This window comes from Apis cerana, linkage group LG4 (assembly GCF_029169275.1).
Source record: "Apis cerana isolate GH-2021 linkage group LG4, AcerK_1.0, whole genome shotgun sequence".
In the NCBI taxonomy this organism is placed as follows: domain Eukaryota; kingdom Metazoa; phylum Arthropoda; class Insecta; order Hymenoptera; family Apidae; genus Apis; species Apis cerana.
Window position 1 is genome coordinate 1,458,486 of NC_083855.1, and position 21,500 is coordinate 1,479,985.

At 21.4% G+C, this 21,500-nt stretch overlaps 1 protein-coding gene across 6 annotated transcripts in view; it reads right to left on the reverse strand.

Annotated features, from left to right (window-relative positions):
* LOC107998631 (uncharacterized) overlaps positions 1-19,273 on the reverse strand; it is a 438,394-nt gene extending 419,121 nt beyond the window's left edge. For all 6 annotated transcript variants that reach the window (XR_009829398.1, XR_009829401.1, XR_009829400.1 and 3 more), the window contains exon 1: positions 18,957-19,273. Coding sequence is in view for 1 of the 6 variants with exons in the window: in XM_062073481.1 (XP_061929465.1) it covers positions 18,957-19,017 (61 nt within the window). In the remaining 5 variants the exon portion in view is untranslated. The remainder of the gene's footprint in view (positions 1-18,956) is intronic.
* Between the last annotated feature and the right edge of the window lie 2,227 nt (positions 19,274-21,500).

Consider the following 21,500-nt stretch of genomic DNA (forward strand, 5'->3'; position numbering starts at 1 on the left):
AAAAGTTTTGTGCAACATGCTTCATTATATTATTCAGTAAGAGGCATCGTATCTTTTTTATAATAAATAAATTTAAAATATTTCACAATTTATTGTTAAAATTATAATTATTGTAAAGATATAAAAGGAAAAAAATAAAAAAACAGTATAAAATCCTTCTTAATAAAATCGCAAGATTACTAAAATAAATTGATAAGAAAGAAAATATAACAATAGAAAAATAAAAAAAAAGATAAAAATGAAGTTTAATTAAAAAAAAAGAAATGGGAGCTCTCTATATAAGATAATATTTTTTTGTAAATTTTTCCTCCAAAATACATATTAGTTTTATTAACTATATATATCTATTTGTAACTATATTTTTAATTTAATGCGATATTGCATTTACAATTAGATCATATATACGATCATTCAATCAATTCTATTTTATCATCATTGAAAATCAACTCTAAATGTGACAACGAAGTGGCAGCGAAAATTAAAAACCTTAAAATTAAACCGCGTTTTTTTATAGATTTATCGTAGTTGATTCTTCAATTTTTTTGATCGCATACTATATTTTAATCACATTTAATAATATGAATTTATCTTCGGTTTAATAGAATAATTTGTTAACTCTTCTTTTATTTTTTAATTCATTTATTTTTTTATCTTTATTTTGTTATTCTTTTCTAATTATAAATTGTGCCATCATATCGTAAGAGTACTTTTTTAAAAAATTAAATTATTTAATTAATTTATAATAAATCAATGGAATCATTAAGTATTATTTTTAAATAAATTGAAAATATTTGTTGATTTTGAAATTTGTATATTTGTATAAATTTTGATTAATCGATTAAGAATTTTAACTGTTTGACAAATTTGAACAAAAGAGAGATTTTTTAATATTGATTATTTATATAATTTGTTATGAAAAGTTATGAAATAACCAATGATCAAAATTATCAAAGTTGCATAAAAAGTGATAAAATGCTAAATATGTATATATCAGTTTGCTTCGTTTATGATATTTATTAAATATAATTATTTTTTTTAAATCTTTAAACTTAAGTATTTAAATAATTAAATAAAGAGTAAATAAAATAGAAATATATAGAGACAATAGAATCTCTCGTATCCAAACTAATAGGGAAAAAGTGATCGTATAGTAGAATTTTTGGATAATAGAACAATTGCTTTCTTTTCCATTAAACTTTATTTATTCAAGTAGAAATGAACAAAATCGACAGTTTCTTTCAACATCTAAAGGTCCTGTATCTTTTTATCCGTTACATCATATATATTTTTATATTTTTTATTGTAAGCAGCTGTGTAGAATTATATTCCCTTTACGCTTCAAATTATCGAACTATCCTAACTATGTATTCTTACTAATTTCGTTGCACTTTCACCATTTTCAAAATCTTTAATTATTTTATATTTCTCTTAGTTAATAGTTAAAACTACACGTTTTCGTTTTGCCATTATGATATCGTTCTCTGACTGAATTGATATGATTATATTTAACCAAACAAAAAAGTACTTATTACATCTAAATACGTTGTATTTATGTTGTAATCTAGGTATGTTGTATGTAAACATCATTACGAAACGTTGTGTGAATAACAAAACATACAGATAATAGAAAGTCCGTATATTAGGATATTCAGATAATGAGAGTACGGATATGGAGTCTATTGTATTTAAAATTATTTTACATTAAAAGTTATTATAAAATTAGCTATTATATAATTCTTATATTTCTTAATACACTTGTAACTTTAGATTATGAATATTAGAATTCACTCGGACATTGAAAGTTTCTTTGATTTTTTTGAATTTTTTAATTTGAATGATTTTTATTTTTATTATTGATGGTTGTTAGATGATGATTAATTTCTAGTTTGTAGCAAGATTTCCACAAAAAGAGAGGATTGGTAAAATTGTCAAATTTTGATTTGAAGAAAAAGAAATTGAAAATTGATTGAAAATACGGTAAGAAAAAATGATTATTTTTTTCTTTTGGTAGTAGATTTAGAACAGCGCGCATGAGATCTGTGTGAATTAAAAATTCGCAAACAATAAAATCATAGTTATACTGCGTTTAACTATAAAAAAATATTAAATATTAAATATTAAATTAAATATTAAAATAATAATGAATAAAAATAACTTCATAATATAAATAAAAGACTAAATAAAAAAATATGGTATACAAACTATTCATCTAGCTCGGTCCTGCAAAAACAATTATTAACTATAAAAAATTTAGCAAATTTTTTAAAACAAAAATTGAAAGATTTTTTTTCTAAGTCCGATGATTTTATAACTTTATTATTGCATATCATAAATTTAATAAATACAGATAATTTACGACAAACAGAAACTCAAAGATAAAAAAAAATAATTCTTTCAACAGAACTTCAATGATTTAAAAATGAATAATGAGTAATCTGAAAGTTTCTTATAGAAAAATATGGAAGTTTAATCAATGTGCAATATTGTTATAAATATCTAATGAATTTATTTCTTCGTTTTCAATAGAAAACTGTAATATATTTAAAAATAATCAATTATTATAATAATGCAATTTATATTTTTTAATCAATTCTTAACGTTTTAAAATAATACGTAAAATATATTAGAGAATTATATAGTTATAATCATATAATAACTATATACATATGATACAAATTTATTGATACATTATTAAAAACACGTTGCATTTTACATATGAATATATAAAATTTAAAAAAAGAAGTAAAACAGTTTTTTAAATAACATATCACATCATATAACATTTAATATATACAATCGGATGTAATTTATTGCATTATATTTTATTTTATTTTATTTTAAAGAAAAACTTTATTTGTTACAATTTGATAACTTGATTTATTATAATTTAATATGTATTCATTATATATAATAATAAAAAAATAATATACCTTAATTTTTTAAAGTGTTTCTCAAGACTACTGCAATGTATTTAAATTTTATAGATATATTCATATAAAAGACATTTCCTTAGTAATATATAATAAAAAATCTATTATAGTTTATATTTATCTCTATCAATTTATCTAGAAAATGAATGAGATAAAATAATATAGCAAAAGAACAATGAGATTTTGTTATTGAAGAATTAAAAAATGAGAATAATAAAGATAATAAATTAAAAATAATAAAATTATATTTTTATGTAAAATTTGAATCTTGTCATAAAAATAATTATCATAATAGCAGACAAATGGATAAAAATTATCGTTTTTAAAGAACTATAAAAATTAAAAATGAAATTCATGCTAATATATAGTATTAAAGTTGAAAGTCATCAAAATATACAATAAGAGAATTAAAAATTCTAAAAAACGATAAAAGATTTTGATTCAAATTGAAATAATTTATATGCAATTTTATTAAAATAAAATTAAATTTTTATAATGAATAAAACGAATTATGAAAGAAAATAAAAATAAAAAAATGAAATAAAAACAATTAACTGAATGAAATTATGTTTTTTCAAGATATAAAGTTTTTGATTAGACGTATAATATAAGAACTCATTGAAAATAACTATAGCTTTTGAGATTTAATTATATATTTTCAAATGTTTTTCTTCAATATTCAAATGATAATTGACAATTTTTCTGAAAATTTTTTATGGGCGCGTATTCAAACTAAGCTGCAAGAAAATTCTAAACGATCTTCAAATCTTTCTCGAACAACAGTGTAAATTTTTATCCAAGGTCACTCAAGATATTACAACTACATCAAAATCGACGAAATCGCACGCTCAATGATTGCGTTTGCAAACGGTTGCGTTAATGACGAGAAACCAATATACCCGTTGTATTCCTCAAATCATACACATGCACAGTGCAAAAAATTTAATGCTCTCGCTGATCGAATCGTTCATATCAAGAAACTGAAGATTTATTTTGTTTCGACACGGAGTTAGGACACGGAGCTAAGGCATGTAGCAGTGGTTCGTATAAACAATGTCATGCTATCATTGACATCATATTATCGCGAAGATAGCCAAATCGAGGAGGCTATTGAGGACTATTTGGAGAGGCATTCGCGATTGTCGTTCCATAATCATCATATTCCGTATTGTACTGACAAACCGAAGCGCGTCATACACTGAACTGCAATTGTCTATATTATTGACGACAGGGGAAGAAAACATGAATATCGAGCATTATTAGATCAAATAAACATTCATAATTAAACGTTGTCATTAGCAAAGTGACTCAGTTTATTCTATCGAGTACTCATTTCGGCTATTGGGACTACTGAGTTCATGCCTGATACACGACAAAGAAAAGACCGCGTCGACCAATTTTTAGATATAACCAGATTTTGCACTTCTTTATTAAGTCTATTGATGGATAGGATAATCTCTAACGATTTTAATTTTCGAATCTCTGAATCAGCTATCCGCATTCCATCCGCATCATATCACACTCTAAGCGAATCCTCAATTTTGTGTTCCACGCGATGTAGATCTTATAATTGGCAACGGTCAATTATGGATACGTGCGTAGAACAGCATAGATAGGGAAAGGACTTACCTATCTTTATTAAGTCGCAATTAGGTTAAATTTTCGATAGACGGATCAAGGCAGAATTGAAAATTTTGAGTCACGGATTTGCAATGCATAATTACAAACGATCAACTCAGTGAACAATTAATACAATTTTGGGAGATAGAAAATATATCGCATAATCAGAAAATAGCTAAACATTCAGCGAAGGTCATTTTTTGAGGACGGTACGAGAGGATTCGAATGAACGCTATGTTGTCAATATTGAATCGAAGATATGCACGAACTGGAGATTCGCGATTCTTGCGGTATGAAAAGGAGATTCTGGAACGAAAATTTGCGAAATCTCCCGCGTTACATGACAACAATATATGGCGTTCATGCGGTAATATACTACATGACCAAGATAATATCAAATCTGCAACTAAATATAATAATTTTTATTTGTCGTACTATGCTATTTATCATCAAAGCCGCGAGTATGATCACCAAGGTATGAATAGTTTTCAATGGTTCTTTTTGGATCTCTCTTCTTAATTTGTAATGAAGAATAGTTTTTGGGATGAATTTTTTATTATTTTTTAGTGTTCCAACTATATGAGTTTTGCGGTTAAACATGATATAGGTAATTCATAATTAGTATAAAAATTATCAATATATAATGTTCGTCCTTGATAGAAAAATTTCTCTGTAGACATACATTGTGTGCTAATCCTGTTTCTTTAATATCATCTACCGATGTACTAGAATACATTTTCATTGTCTATGTATATCCTTCGCTTGTACATAATTTAAATAATTTGATTCCATACTTGTGTGCTTTATTTGGTATATTTGAAGATGAGACTTCCGCGCTATTGAATCAATTTTTCCAGATGTGAGTATTTTTTGATACTTTTTCTGCAGTTTGTCGAAAAATGAAAGTATTTTTTTAAGGCGATCATTATAGACAATGAATATATTATTGACAAAAAAAAATTAGTAACAATTCAAATCTATTTCATGACATAATGGCATACGGTAATTGAAAGTTATAATGGACTTGACCAATAATTAGGTTTGCTTTACAAATCTTATCCACAATATCAATCCTAAAAATTTTTTTATTTCTTCAAGATTAATTGATGTCTACTTATCCATCCATGAACATGAGGTTAACTTCGATTTATTTAATTTTTGTTGCGCATATTTATTTGTTTCTAATGCAAAATTTATTATTCATCAATTTATCAGTCATCAACAAATAAAGCAAATACATCATATGGATTGATATCGCTAGATAATTGCCTAATGAGACCATCTGTCTCGGAAAAATAATTTTTGTGCCGACTACTAAATTCACTCCATTCATTAAATTGAATTGTATTTTCGGTATCATCAACTTTTTTTTTTTCAATGACCAATTCTCATAAAATCTCATCAATAGTATCTTCATTATATTCATTATCATTATTGCATTTATCAATATCCGATATATATATATATATACATCAGATATATATCTGATATAATTCTATTTATATTTCTCTTTTAGAAAAATCTCTTCCTCATCACGAATCGAAATTTGTGTAAGTCTCGTAACAGGTTTCTTCTTCACTATTATGACTTACTAACATATAACATGTATGACTTACTAAGATAACTCCTCTATTTTTTTTTTCGATATTGGAATGAATTTTAACAGAAATTTTAACAGTTATACTCAAATGTAGAAATACGCGAAATGTAAAAATTTTATCCACAAAACACGCTTCCATCAAGTATAAAAATCAATTATATAAAGTTACAACATTCGTGCTACTTTTACAAGTCAACAGTCATCCTCAAAACTGAAATCCCTTGCTGTTCTTGAATGCAATAAAAGAAAATGCGGTATAAATATTGAGATCAAATAGTTTCTTATATATATATATGTATAAGAACTATAGCTACTACAATTAAAAAAGGGATTAAATGATATCGAAAACTTGATTCAATTTCTTTTAGAGATTTCAATACTTAAACGTTTTGATAGTTTACAAAATTGCAATAAAAAATATAAAAATTAGAAGATTTAGACAATTATTAGCTGCTAAATTATTAGGATTATCTGAAAATACAACAAAACCTTGTCAAAACGTTCAACATAATATCGCCGTATATTATATCGGAGTTAACATAACATCGCCGTTCGGAAAAATAATTCTGCAATAAGTATTAGACGTACATACAAATTATATTATTCAGATAAAAGCCGACAAATGGACCAATTAAACGCACAAAGAAATTTAAAAAAGACAAACTTTTACTTTTTGTTCTGATTGTCCGGATCAACTTCAGCTTTGTATAGAATGTTTTAAAATTTACATTTTAAATATTTTTTTTTAATAAATTATTATTTTATTATATTTTTATAACAATTTAATAGTTTTATTACACCCTGTGAAATATATTTCCAAATATAAAGATCCTTCATAAGTAGTTAAATAAGCATCACCCGAATATAGATGACGAAGTAATCAACTATTTGAGTAGATTTCGCATCAGGAATTGATATCAGAAAATCTATTCGGATAATAGAATCAATTTGATGAGCGTTCGAAATGAATTATATTGAATTTGCGAATTTTTTTAGAGAAAATCAATAATCAATTTATGATTTCACAATTGCGGAAGGCATTGATTGGCGATTTATACTACACGTTTCATATTTCGGTAGCTTGTGAGAAAGCATTGTTAAATCGGTTAAAGGACACATATTACAATAGGAAAAACGCGTCTCATTTGGAGAAATCATTGGAGGAATTGTCCACAATATATGCGAATAGAGCCTTGTATGAATTCTCAGCCACTACATCCCATTTCGTCTGATTCTAAAGATCTTAATCCATTAACTCTTGGACACTTCTTAATTGAAAGTCCAATAAAGTGATTTAGCTACCATGATGTCACTGACATCAAGATGAATCATCTGATTCATTTTCAATTGCTGCAGGCGATACACCAACAATTTTGGAAATGATGATAATGCGATTATCTGCATAAATTCCAATAGCAAAACAAATGGAGAGATATGTTACCAGAGGTCTTTGAAGTGAGCACAATGATGTAAAGAAGAAAATCTGCCACTCCTATGATCAAAGTTGAATTGAATTGGAAATGCATCCAGAGAAGAATGATGTGTGTAGTCAATTAAGACAGCTGATGGCATTCTTATCAGACTAATATCAAAAATTTACATTGTATCAGTAAAGGATTCGAACTCATTTTGCAAAAAACCAAAGGCAAATAAATTTATCAGAATCGGTTTTCAAGGAGCAAAAATAATTCGAAGACTGCAACCATTATTTATATATTTGTAGTATATATTATATACTATTAATTGTAATTATTCGTCTTCATTGAAAATTTATATAGATAAGGAAGTAAGCGGCATGTTCGCGAATTGTTCTCGTGACTTATGATTTGTTTGGGAAAGTTCTCCAAAAAAGATTTTGTTTTTATATCTAGCAGACTTCTATTGAACAAAGAGTAATGTTTGCTAGAAGACTATTTTTGAGAGTCTGGTCAAGGGACATGTGTGATTATATATTTTTGCCATATTTCAAATTGAGCCTATGTAACACCATATATTCCAGACATGACTAAAGCACGACGAGTGGCACTATTTTGATTCGAAAAGATCTGTGAGAGGGATGATTGCCGCTTGTTTTGGGATCTTTACAGATTTATACAGATCATCCAAGCAAAGAATTTTTTTCGAACTTAGGGATGTTGCGAGTCAGGTACTGATTATTGGTTATTGAAAGTATGACTCTCTCAATTGAACTAAAAAGGGATTTTTTTCGCGTCCGACACGATTATTTATCATCATTTGTAAATAAAGTATCACAATAATCACGTCGTTATTTGACTACCGGATATGACAATTAGATATGTGAACATATCATGTTCTGACTATCAAATTACCGAACAATTACTTGTTGTGACATTGTCAAAAATCTTGTTTTTTAATAGACAAGCACTCTACACAAGTAACTTATATACAATTCACAACTAAGAAATATACCAGTTGAAGGACATTCGAGCAGTCATTAGCTTATATCCATTAAATCAGTACAATACTATTACTGCATGCGCGAACAATTATCTTATATGGTCATAATTGAAATAACAGAACTTTTTGGAAGTTATTCGAAGATAAACTTCTATCTAAGTATCAAGTTGGAGATGCTATCTCTTCCATTTTATTAAATTTAATTAATTAAAGTTTTTTTCTATCTTCATCTTCTATTTATAATATAATACTTTTAATATATAATATTAATATAATTTAATATATAATATTTCTTCAAATTGTATATTTTCACTTCCGTTCAACATTCAAGTTTCTCAATTATTAGAAAAAATTGAAAATTCAAAATCTTACCTCAAACAAATCTCAAACAAATAATATCCTAATCGTAATCCTATTCTTTATAATTCAAATTTTTAACATTAATCATATTATAACAAATATATTTTTCTCATATATTAACTCATATTCAAATATTTATATATATTCATTATCATCTCTATCATTTTAATAATATATAGATATTATTTTATATGCGGCATTCAGGTAAAAATTTATAATTTTCGACACAGATTCAATTTTGAGCGATATAAAGCAGCAAATATTGATGAATTGAAAAATATTGCTATATGCAAAATGTCGACTTTACTCATATTCTTAATTATTATACTATTTATTTTAATTATTATACTAACTTCTAAATTATTTACAAACATTGAAAAGGAATATTATATGCAAGTAAATAAAAATTATATATCGTATCGAGAAAGAACAAACTTAGTTAAGGAACAAAAGAGAATAAAACAAAGAAAAAAAAAGAAATGATAGTCATCTGACAATAGCATCAAATCGAGAAACATCTAATTTAAATAAAAACAAAAATAATAATTAATATAAAATACAACTTTTTTAAATATATATATAAAATATATAAAAATATATTTTATATATATAATCAAAGATTTTTATTATAATATTAAATACTTTTATATATAATCTTTTTAATTTTAAATTTCTAAATAGTATCTGATAATATTTCCAATGATTTAAAAAACAATGATTTTAAGTTTTTCTATTCGAATCTTTAGGAATATGAATATATAAAGCAAATAAAAATAATCTTGATTAGATATAAGACATAAATTCAAATGTTTTACTATGATGCATAACAATTTAATTAGAATATTCCGGTTAATGCAATTTTAACAAAAACGATACTATTTTCTTTTTAAGAAATTAATTGATGCGTACAAATCTAAAAATATTTATAATAATTTATTAATATTTTAAATATCAATTAATTTTTTTAATTATGGTTTTTTTTATGATAAATATTTCGCATTGATTTAATACTCGACTGATAAAAGTAAATAAAAGTAAATTATCATTTATTTTTAATGTTCTAGTCTTTGAAATATTTTTATCCCTACGGATAAAAAATGGATTTATTTTAATGTAATTTTTTTAATTTTTTGGAAATGTAAATGAAATTTTTATATACTTGTATTGTAAAATATAAATATAAAAAGTGTCTTCTCAAATTCTTATATTCAGTCGTTTTTAGTTCTTCATCTTAATCTTTTTTTAATAAGGAAAATAAATTTTTACACAATTTTACATTTTACAAAATTTTTTTCCCAAAAATAATTGTACTATGTATCAAATTGTAGAACGCAGGAAATAAAATTCAGCGTTGTCTTTATATAATATTTTGTTCATAATATTTTAATATATATTATTGTATTATTTTTTGTAATAAATATAATGTTATATATTTTAATAACAGACTAATAATATAATTATATTTTAATAATTATAGAGATAAAAAGTAATTTCAAAAATTTATTTAATACTTTTTCATTTTTATCCTTTCTTTTTGTTAATCAATTTTTATATCAATGCAATTTTAATATTAATGTTAACATGTTCTAAACATTTGAATTGTTATAACATTATAATCATTCTTTTAACAATGAATATATTTTTTGTCAAGTACATTCCTATATATTATATCTTTTAATAATATACATATTATTGAATTAATTTTTGTCTATATACTTTGATAAATAATAAATAGGTGAAGGCTGCATTATTTAATCAATACGTTAAAATGAAAAAGATTCTAGTTTGGAATATATTATTTCTATATTTTAATAATATTTGTATTTGCAAAGAAATATATATATATACATATAATAATATATATACATATATTTATTTTTATATAATTTATATATATTTATTTATTTATTGTGTCATATGAAAGTGTATCTATGTGTTTTAAGATTCTATAAAATTAAAAATTAAAAAAATATTTTGAATATCTTGAATATTTTGAATATATTTATAAAATAAATTTTTTTTATCTGATTTAGTATATTTGACTTATTCTTTACTATTATTAATAATTATAATATTTTAATTCTCTTACTATAAAACATTTCAATATTATTTTATAATAATCTTCCTCCTAAATAATTTATAGCTAATAAACAAAAGAAATAATAAATTGGATTAAAAAATATAATAAAACATTAAAAATTGAAATAAACATTATAATAATGACAAAAAATAAGATCACATCGATAAGTTAAACTGAATAAAAAATAAAAATACAAAGATATTGACATGAGATATTAAAAATATTTTCATATTTTTTATGCTAGGATATTGAAGATTAATAAATAGTAGATAAATTCATCTCTCAGATATATTCTTTTATGTTGTAAATACAAAGAAAAAATTAATATTATAATTTTATATTAATCGAAAAAGATCTTTTCCTATTTTTTTATATTTATTTAAAAAGAAAACAATATTAAAAAATGTATATTTAAATGCGCATATTTACAAAAATTTAGATAACTAACACATAAAAGAAGAATTTTTTTGTCATATATTAATAATGTAATAAAAATTTCACTTTTATTTTGAAAATATGTTTCAAAACATATCAGAATTGATAATTAATCAATATATATAAATTAGATTATAACAAACATATTAAATTATAATAAATTCAAATGATATGAAATTTTTTTTTATGAAACTTTGCTATTTTTATAAATGAAAATCTTTTTTTTAAATTAATTATTTTTCTTAAATTTTAAATCACTATTGTTGATAGAGTATGTACTTTTTAATAAGAATATATTCTATATTATTTGTAATAAAATTGTAAAAAAGTAATCTTCAATTAAAAATTTGTGTAGTTCATGACACTTCTCGAATTTTTATTTAAGAATAAAATAAATAATAAATTAATTTCATGATTATATTATTATATTATTATTGTATTATGAAAAACATTGCGCATTAATAACATGAGCTATTCTATTGCTTTTTTATAATTGAAATGAATTAATAAAATACAATTTTTGAAATTTCAATAAAATATTGAAAAAAAAAGGTAAAAATTCCTTTTTTTCTTCCTTTTTAATTTTTTTTTAACTTTTAAGTGTTAAAATATTTGTAAGATGAATATTCAAAATGCCCGCTTTAGGGTTCAATAAAATTTCTTAGTGCTCTCTGATGGGTAAAGTATAATACGATCGATATGAGTATATGTGTGAATTGAAGTAATAAAATCCATTAATATTATTCATAAAGAATATTCATCATTTATTAAGATATTTCTCTGATATGTGTGATACTCTACATCCTTAACAATAGCTATATATAAAATTGAATTTTCAAATATATATACTTTTTAGATTTCAAGAATCTATATTAATTGATAGCGTTATTTCTAACCTATTTATAAAGCTATGGTATATATTAATAAAATTAATTTATTACGAATTTCTATTTTAAACGATCAATTAAGATTCATGAATCTAATGAAAGTTTATGTTGTCATTTAATTAATTTTAATCGTAAATTTTTACAAGATTTTACGAAATTTTTTTAAAAATTCTGTTAATTTGGTTACAAAATTCAAGAGTTCAAACGCGTTCTAGTAATTTGATAGTTCGAATTGTTCTAATAATTCAATATGTAAAAATGTTCTATTAGTCTAGACTCTTCAAATCTAGACAACTTCAAAAAGTTCTGAAGTTTAAAAGATGATTTAAAAAATTCTAATTTTTTCCTCGAATTTTATCAAATATTCGTTCTTTCATCTTATCTTGCGAAATCGCGGATCCTTAATAGAATACACAAATAATCTTACACCGTGATCAGTTCCCTGATTGAGCGATATCCTAAAAATAAACTTAAGGAAAATTTTTAAAGATTGAGCAACTACAGCACTCACAGTCTGCTGTCTCCAGAAAATTGATTTGTAAATCAGTTGATTAATAATTTTAATTTTTCTCAATTACGATGATGTTGATTGGCATAATTGAAAAATATCTTCTCAAATCTTAAGAGGATACGTTTACATTTTAGCCATGTCGAAATATTCCTAAAATATATACAATTCCAAGGGTTTTTTAAATTTTTCTCTTAAAAACAGTATTTAATAATATCCTCATATAATATCATTTTGTATTATTTATTTAATGCCTTAACTTCATTTATTCATTTGTTTAAAAAAATATTCATTATTGTTATTGATTTTTATAACAAGTTTTAATTTTCTATAACAAAATATGAATACTTGTAAATATATTTTATTTTTTTATATTTATAAATTATCATACAATCATTTTTGATTATATTATAATTAAACAATTATATAATAAATTATAATAATCAAATCAATATAAATTTCATAATTTCATAATATAATATTAGAATTAAAAATCGTTTCTATTTTTCGATCATTACATTTCGTACAAATAAATCTTACGAAATTATAAATGATATAAAAATTAATCTGATATAAAATTAAAATTAATTCCATATATTTTACAAAAATTTACATTAGACTTACATTAGACTTAAAAAGAGAAAATACGAATAAAAGTAACAAAGACACAAAAGAATAACAAAATAATGTAATTTAAAAGCGGATGAAAATAATTTCGAATAAAATACTATGGAACAAGAAACTATATTTCATTAATGCATTAACATAAAGTATTTCTTTGTATGGCATATTACTTTTCACAACATAAATAAGAACAGATTATGAAGAAACACAAAATATGTTTTAATATAAAATAATATAAAATATTAAAAATATGTTTTAATATATGGATTTTTTCTGATGCGTTAATCTATTTACTATAATATTTAGAATAAGTGATCTAATTAGCGATACTTATTTATTTATTAAAAAAAGCTTATAAATATATAATAAAAAAATTTATTTAAGTAGGATTGAAATTTATGATATTATAGAAACATATATATACGTTTTATTTGTGTAATGCTATTCTTCGAATATATAATTTCAAAATTAATATAATTCTATTAATAATTTTCTATTAAAAAAATAAAAATATAAGAATAGAAAAATAAAATGGAAAAAAATTGATATTAAAAAATAATAATAATTTTCCTATACAATTTATTAGAAATAATGAAGTCAGGCTTATTAGATGAATATAATATAAATATATGGAAAAAAATTTTCAACAATTATATGGATTCACGTTAGAATTATTTGCAAATTTTAATTAATTATTAATTAATTCATATTCAAAATATTCTTCTTATAAAAAGAATTTGAATATATTATTTTTTAAAATGAGACAATTTTTTAATTAAATAACGATAAAGTTAAATTTCATTTTATATGATTTTCTTTTTTTTTTGATGATTAATCTTTGTATGAAACAATTAATTATTGTATGAAATTTGTATGAAAAAATTAATTAAAATTAACTACTAGTAAAATACGAAAATTTATTATTTGTTGACTATAGTCAATTATTACTGAAATATTTAAAAAATAATTATTAAGCCATGATTAAAAATATGAATATCACAAAAACTTAATAAAACTTAATAAAAGATGAGATTTAGAAAACATAAATAACTGAAATAATATTTTCAAATATACTGAAAATACATTTAAAAAAATACATTGATTTTATGCTAATTAAAAAAAGAAAATTAATTATTTTAGGTATATATTTACAATATAAATAATAACAACAAATAAGATTTATAATATTTTAAAATTTTTATTAACATATTTTTTTGATAATATATGAAATAAATTTTTTCATAACTTATGTCAGTTGTTCATAACTAATAGATTTTATTGATATTGTTCTCTTTTATGTAAAAAAAAAATTATATATAAAAACTCGCGTAAAAATATTTTGAAACAAAAAATAGAAAGAAATAAAAAAAAATATAGACAAACATGAAAATTATTATTATTATTATGCTTTGAAAGATGACATTCAGTTCCAGTTTCACATTTTACTATTACATATTATTTTTAATTGAAATCAATTATATGGAATAAAATTTAATGAAACGAAGAACATGGGACCGTAATTAATGCAAAAAAAATTTAAACGAGACAATATAATTTCATAAGATACAAAATAGAAACTTTGTTCATAAATTCGCGTTATTGTGTTAAATTTCGTTTTATAACACATTTAATGAGTTTTTAGCGCTCTCGAAAAAGATAATACAATACAATATTTTCTTGGAATTTGCAATCTTGAAAAATCTTATCTTATCGTTGAAACAATGACATGTATATTTTTATTAAGAATTTTAAAATGAAAAGTTTTACATAGTTTGTGTGAATATAAGATATTTCTTTTTAGATAGGATTCTTTAAGGATTTATTAGTTTATTATAATATATATTATAATATATTATAATTTATTAAAATATTATAATATATAATATATAATATAATTATCATATATATAATGTATTTTATAATTATTGAGAATATATTTTCAAGCAGATATCAAAAATAATATTTATTAAAAAAAATATTTTTCAAAGAAATTTTTACTTATTGTATAAATTAAGATAAATAATTATTGAATGTAAAGAAAGTTTTAAAATCAAAAAATATTCATTTTTAAAAATTTACAAAAAATTATTATATTAGATCAAGTAAATAATTGAAAATGTTTTCCTAAAATAAAATTGCAAAAACTATTTATACAATCTATACAATGCATATATAATAACTTTATTTCTTATTAATTTGTTATAGTTATATATATATTGTTGCTATAATTAAGTTTTTTAATAGTTTTTTCAAATAATTTTTTCAATAGCATTAATTAAAATAAATTTTATAAATTTAAATTAGATTGTAAAATATAATCTATTTCAATCTAAAAGTTTCTTTTAAAATACATTAATTTTTTATATCACTAATTTAATATTATTTTATTATAAATGAATAGATAAAAAATATTTAAATTAATTTTATTATCTACATATACGAATTTTTTGTAGAATGAACATTATGAAATAAATTCCTTAAGATATTAATTAATCATAATTCATTTCGATATAAATTTCGAAACTATTTCGAAATTACAAATATATAATTATAAACAAAAAAAGACAAATAGTAAAAATAATTGTTAATGAAATTTAATTAAAACTATACTATTATTACATATTTAAATTTTATTTTCTATATATAATTTCTATATATAATTTATAAATCATTAATTATTAAATTATTTAATAATAAATTTTAATATTAACAATTACATAAAAAGAATAATTAGATTAAATTTTAAGATAAAATTGCAGAAAAATAAATGAATATTATAAATAATTTAAAATATAATAATTAGTATTATTATCTTTCGTTGCAATTTTGTTTTGTAATATTTTTAGAAGCAGATTTTAAATTAATTAAAAGAAATTTATTCTGTTATTTTGTTTATCTGCAAGTAGCAAGTTAAAATCCAATAAAATCCAATAAATTTCTCAATTTTTCAAAAAAATTTATGAGTTTAAATCTGAATCTATTGCATGTAATTTATTATTATGTTATGATATGATATTAATTATTAAGATCATAATTTTTTAAAATTAGTATGCTTTTGATTATTATTAAATTATTAAATCAAAAATAAATTTTTCATTCAAATCCAATTGTTATTAGAATCTTTCAAAAATTTATATTTATTATTATTAATATTCATTTATTATTTTTTGATTTTATTCATTCATGATTTTATTAAGATTTAATTCTTTAGTTCATTTACGGGAAACACATCTTTTGATCTTATAGATTAAATACAATATAATACTTTCTACGATGCCTCATTTTATTTTCTTAAATTTATAATGCAATTATCTTCCAATATTTCCCATTATCTCCTATCCAATTTTCATTCTGTAAAAAATTCTGAATTAAAATCAAAATTTGAATTATTACAAAAAATAAGATATAAAAAAATAAAATGATACTTTAAAAAATCGTTTACATTAATGATGAAATTTGATATATGATTATTAAAATCATGAAAATATTTTTTCCTGGAAAAAGATTAATTTTATTATTTTATTTTTAAAATATACTTGCAAAAATTCAAAACAAGAGTATAACAATATATATTTTCAACATCATAAAAATCAACATAAAATAAAAAGTGCATAAAAGGATAAATAAATAAATACTTGCTCTTATAACTTTTCGAACAAAAAATAATTTGAAATTTAAAAACTCAAATAATTATATTCTCAAATATTTCTTAAAAATTCTATAAGAAGAAATTTCAACAATTAAGAATAAATATAGAAATATTTTTTAATAATTTAATATTAACATAATTTAAACATATATGTATTATTATAAAGAAAATCATTTTAAAACTATGTTCAGTACATATAAAACAGTTTTCTTAAACAACTATATTGATTAACATAAAGTATACGGTGAATGTAAAAACAGTGTATAAAGAGAAATGATTTTTAGAATAAAATATAAACGGTGCTTTTTACACATTTTGTAACATTCATTGATAAGATTAAACTATAGTCGTAGAAAGAAGGGAAAGAAATAATATTGGATATAAGATACGAATACGAATATAAGAATTAAGAAGAATTTGCATCGATTATTTTGTAATGATAAAATAAGATTTCATAATTATTCAGAATATTTTTCCATCACTATTCTGTTTAAGAAATATATAGATAAATTGACATAATAAAAAAAATCTTTTTTTTTTATATGTGCTCTATTCCTTGTGTACAAAAAATAGAAGAAATTTATGAATTCCGAAAAATTTTCTTCGAAAAATTTTATTCCAATTCTTAATCATAAATGAAGTATAAAAAATGGATATTATAGAGAAAAATTTCAAACTTTTACGCGCAGTTTTTATGTTAATGTTTTTTTAATTATACTGCACAATTTAATTCAAAATTAATGAATTCATTATGATCACTTTTTTCTCTAACTAGAAAATCAATTTCAAAGTTGAATATTCAATATATTTCGATATAATTCTTTTGCCAAAGAAAGGAAAAAAAATCAAAATTGAATATTTTTATGCGATCATATATAAAAGTAAACGAAAAGAAAAAAGATCTGAAAATTAAAATTTAACTTATTATTATTATTTATTTGCTCCAAATCTCTACACAAAACAAATCCATTCCAAAATATTGAAACGTAAAGCAAAAATAAAACGAAATAAAAATTTATGTTATGTACTTTTTTTTTTGATATTGTTCTATTTTCAAAACCTATTAAATTTGATTTTTCTCTTAAAGTAAGGACGCGTTAATCATGTCAGTATTGTTATTTTCATAATAAATTGAAAGCGATGTTATAACGTGATGAATAAAAAGAAATAATTGGAGCAATGAAATATGGATTTACTTAAAATTGTTCCGAAAATCGATGTAATAAAAATTTGATAAAATATATATGAAAAATATGATTTTGTCATGATAAAATATCGAAATTTTTCCTTTATGCGTTCTATTATGAAGTAATTTGTAAATGTGCAATCTATTCGAAAACTTTAAACTTGTTTACGGATGCAAAATAGGAAAACATGCAATCTATCTGAATGTCAGTTATCACGAAAAACAAATAGAAAGAGAAATAGTGCTGCATCTTTTGAGTGACAGTGCTAAAAGCTCGATGAAACAACGCACGTGGTCACATATATACATAAATAAAAAAAAAACATTGATCATGACAGGATTATGAGATCTCGCAAAAACTTATGTAGTTTGAAACAATTTCTTATCATGCAATTTCATTTGTTATTGCAAAATTATAAAGTATGAATAAAATATTATATTGTTATGTATGAATATTGTGTATGTATATATTTTTTAATTGATGAAACTTTAAATATTGATATAATAAATTCAAAATGTCACTGTTATTAAATTTAAATCTGTTAAACTTTATCTAGAGAAAAGTGAATCGAACGATTGTGATAATAATTTTCGTTTAAAAATGGTGAATTAATAATGTGACATATGTATCTATCTGATAAATAAAGCGATACACTAACCTTGAACGTATCTCAGCAGAAATAAACTATAAAGGATCCAATTTTGTATCATTATATTCATTGTCCACTGGCATTTGACACTTTACACGCGATAGAATGCATTAACTTTCATCACTTACTGATCTCTGTTTCACAATCACATACACTGAATCGTTGGCATACAATTAATCTTTTATTCGTTACATTTGGAAATGAAAAACTGATCCTGATCGTATCAAATTATATCGAAAGACAGAGAAACAATACGCGTTGAAACGATCCATATAGAGTACTAACACGAACCTTCCACAAGGACTTACGAAAGCAAACTGAACTACTGTCGCTATCCAAGGTTCGTATCTGCGGTCTCCCTACCTCCAGCCCGCGTCCGCCGCTAGCGCCACATACCTGCACTTCATATATCCAAAGCTTCTTCACCACCACCAATCTTATCTGATTCTTTCTTGATCTTCTTTCATTCGAAATCTCACCTGACGCTTCCAATTCATTTGCATCGTCTTTCTCATTCATTTCTCCATTAGGATGATCGTTCCACTTTTTTTTCTTTTTGCATCTTTTCTCTCTCTGTCTTTTTAATCGATTTTAGCAAGTTTCTTATATATATTTATGCATCAATTTATTATGCTTTTTAAAATATTGCATCATGTAGATCCTTCTTTTTCGTTTTTTTTCTCTTTTTCTTTTCTCTTTTTCTTATTAAAATAAATTTCAATTTAGTTCTTCATTTTGCAAGCCACAAAAGGATTAATCATTTTCTCTTTGAATTGGATTAATATACGGAAAACAATTCTTTGTATTCTATATGAAATTTTATATTGATATATTGATAAATTTTATAATTCCAATAATTTTTCATTTTCTGACAAAAAAAGGCCATGTGATACTTTATGATGTGATTATTAATGGATTGATAGTAGACTGAATTGCATTTTCGAAATTATTTTTTGAGTATACAATGAGATTTTTCTATTAATCAACTTATTTTATTTTATTATCAACTCTATTAATCAACTGTTTTTACGACGATAAATAAAAAAATAGAGAAATATTTTTAATTATTTAATCTTTTTTAGATTTTTTTATATTTCGTATAATTTGATATTAAATATCGTTATAAAAATTAATATTTTAATTTTCATGGAAAGTTATGAAAGAATATGTTTGTTAAATTTTCATATTTTTTTCTTTTGTAAGTTATTCTTAATTATCGAATTTTTATCATTAAGATCATAAGAATTATTAATATCATTAATAAATTTTTTATTTTTATTAAATATCTAACTTATAAATTTATTATATATTTTTTTATTAAAAAATTATTTACTTTTCTTAATCATTTCTTAATCATAACATCACATTATCTGGTAAATGAAATTAAAAATATTTTTAAAATCTCAATTCTTGAAAATATTTAATAATAAAAAAATTTATATTTATAAAATATTATATTTGCATAATGTTGTATATATATTTTATAATTTGAAAAGCACAAATTGAAAAGATTAATTAATATATTAATTATATTTTTCTTTTTTAAATAAAATGTTTACGTTGTATATGAATTTTATAAAAATTATAATCAAATTTTTTAAATATATTTTTTAAATATATGTGAAAGCAGTCTATCTCTTCTTTAAATATAAAAAATTTTTGATTATTGATTATTGATTTTGATATTGATTATATAGATATATAAATGTATCTAATATTTTTAAAATTTTATTCTGATTTCATTAGAAAAATAAATTATAAAAAATATATTTTGCAAATTTATAAAAATTAATTTCATTTAATAGAAGAAAATGAAATTTATAAATGATTGAAATTATTATATATATTGAAAAATTTTATAAGAATGTTTAATTTAAAGAAAGATATTATATGACATAATAAAATAATATTAATATAACAAAAACAAGTATTTCTTCTAATTTTTATATTTTGTAAAATAAATTTTATAAATTTCATTAAAATAATGTTTTTTAGACAAAAAGAAAACTTTAAAAGTAAAAAGCGTCTAGTATTAATTATATAGCAAATGAAAATGATTTCTTTGTCAAGATATATTTTTATTTAATTTTGGAAAATTTCGAGTGTATTTTAGTGACAAACAAACTAATAATTTAATATTTCTAATAAAGCTTCTCAGTTTTCGTAGAAAGATAATCTTCATAGAGAAATTAAAACAATAACCAATAGAAAATTTGTTAAATTACTAATAATATAATAATGTTAAATAATTATTATATAATATATTATATTATATTATATTATATTATATTATATTATATATATTATATGTAATATATTAATATATTAATATTAAAATAATGTTAAATAACTAATTTGAAGTTTATCTTAACGCATCTTGGCAGAAATAATAAATGAATAAATAAATAAAAAAATAAATATGAAATATGTGAAAATATGTAAAATTCAAAAATAATTACTATTTTATATTAAAAACCTATCCGATTTTATATATTTTAACAAACATAATACTCTTTTTGTAGAAAATAATGAGTTATCAATTAGTGCAATAAA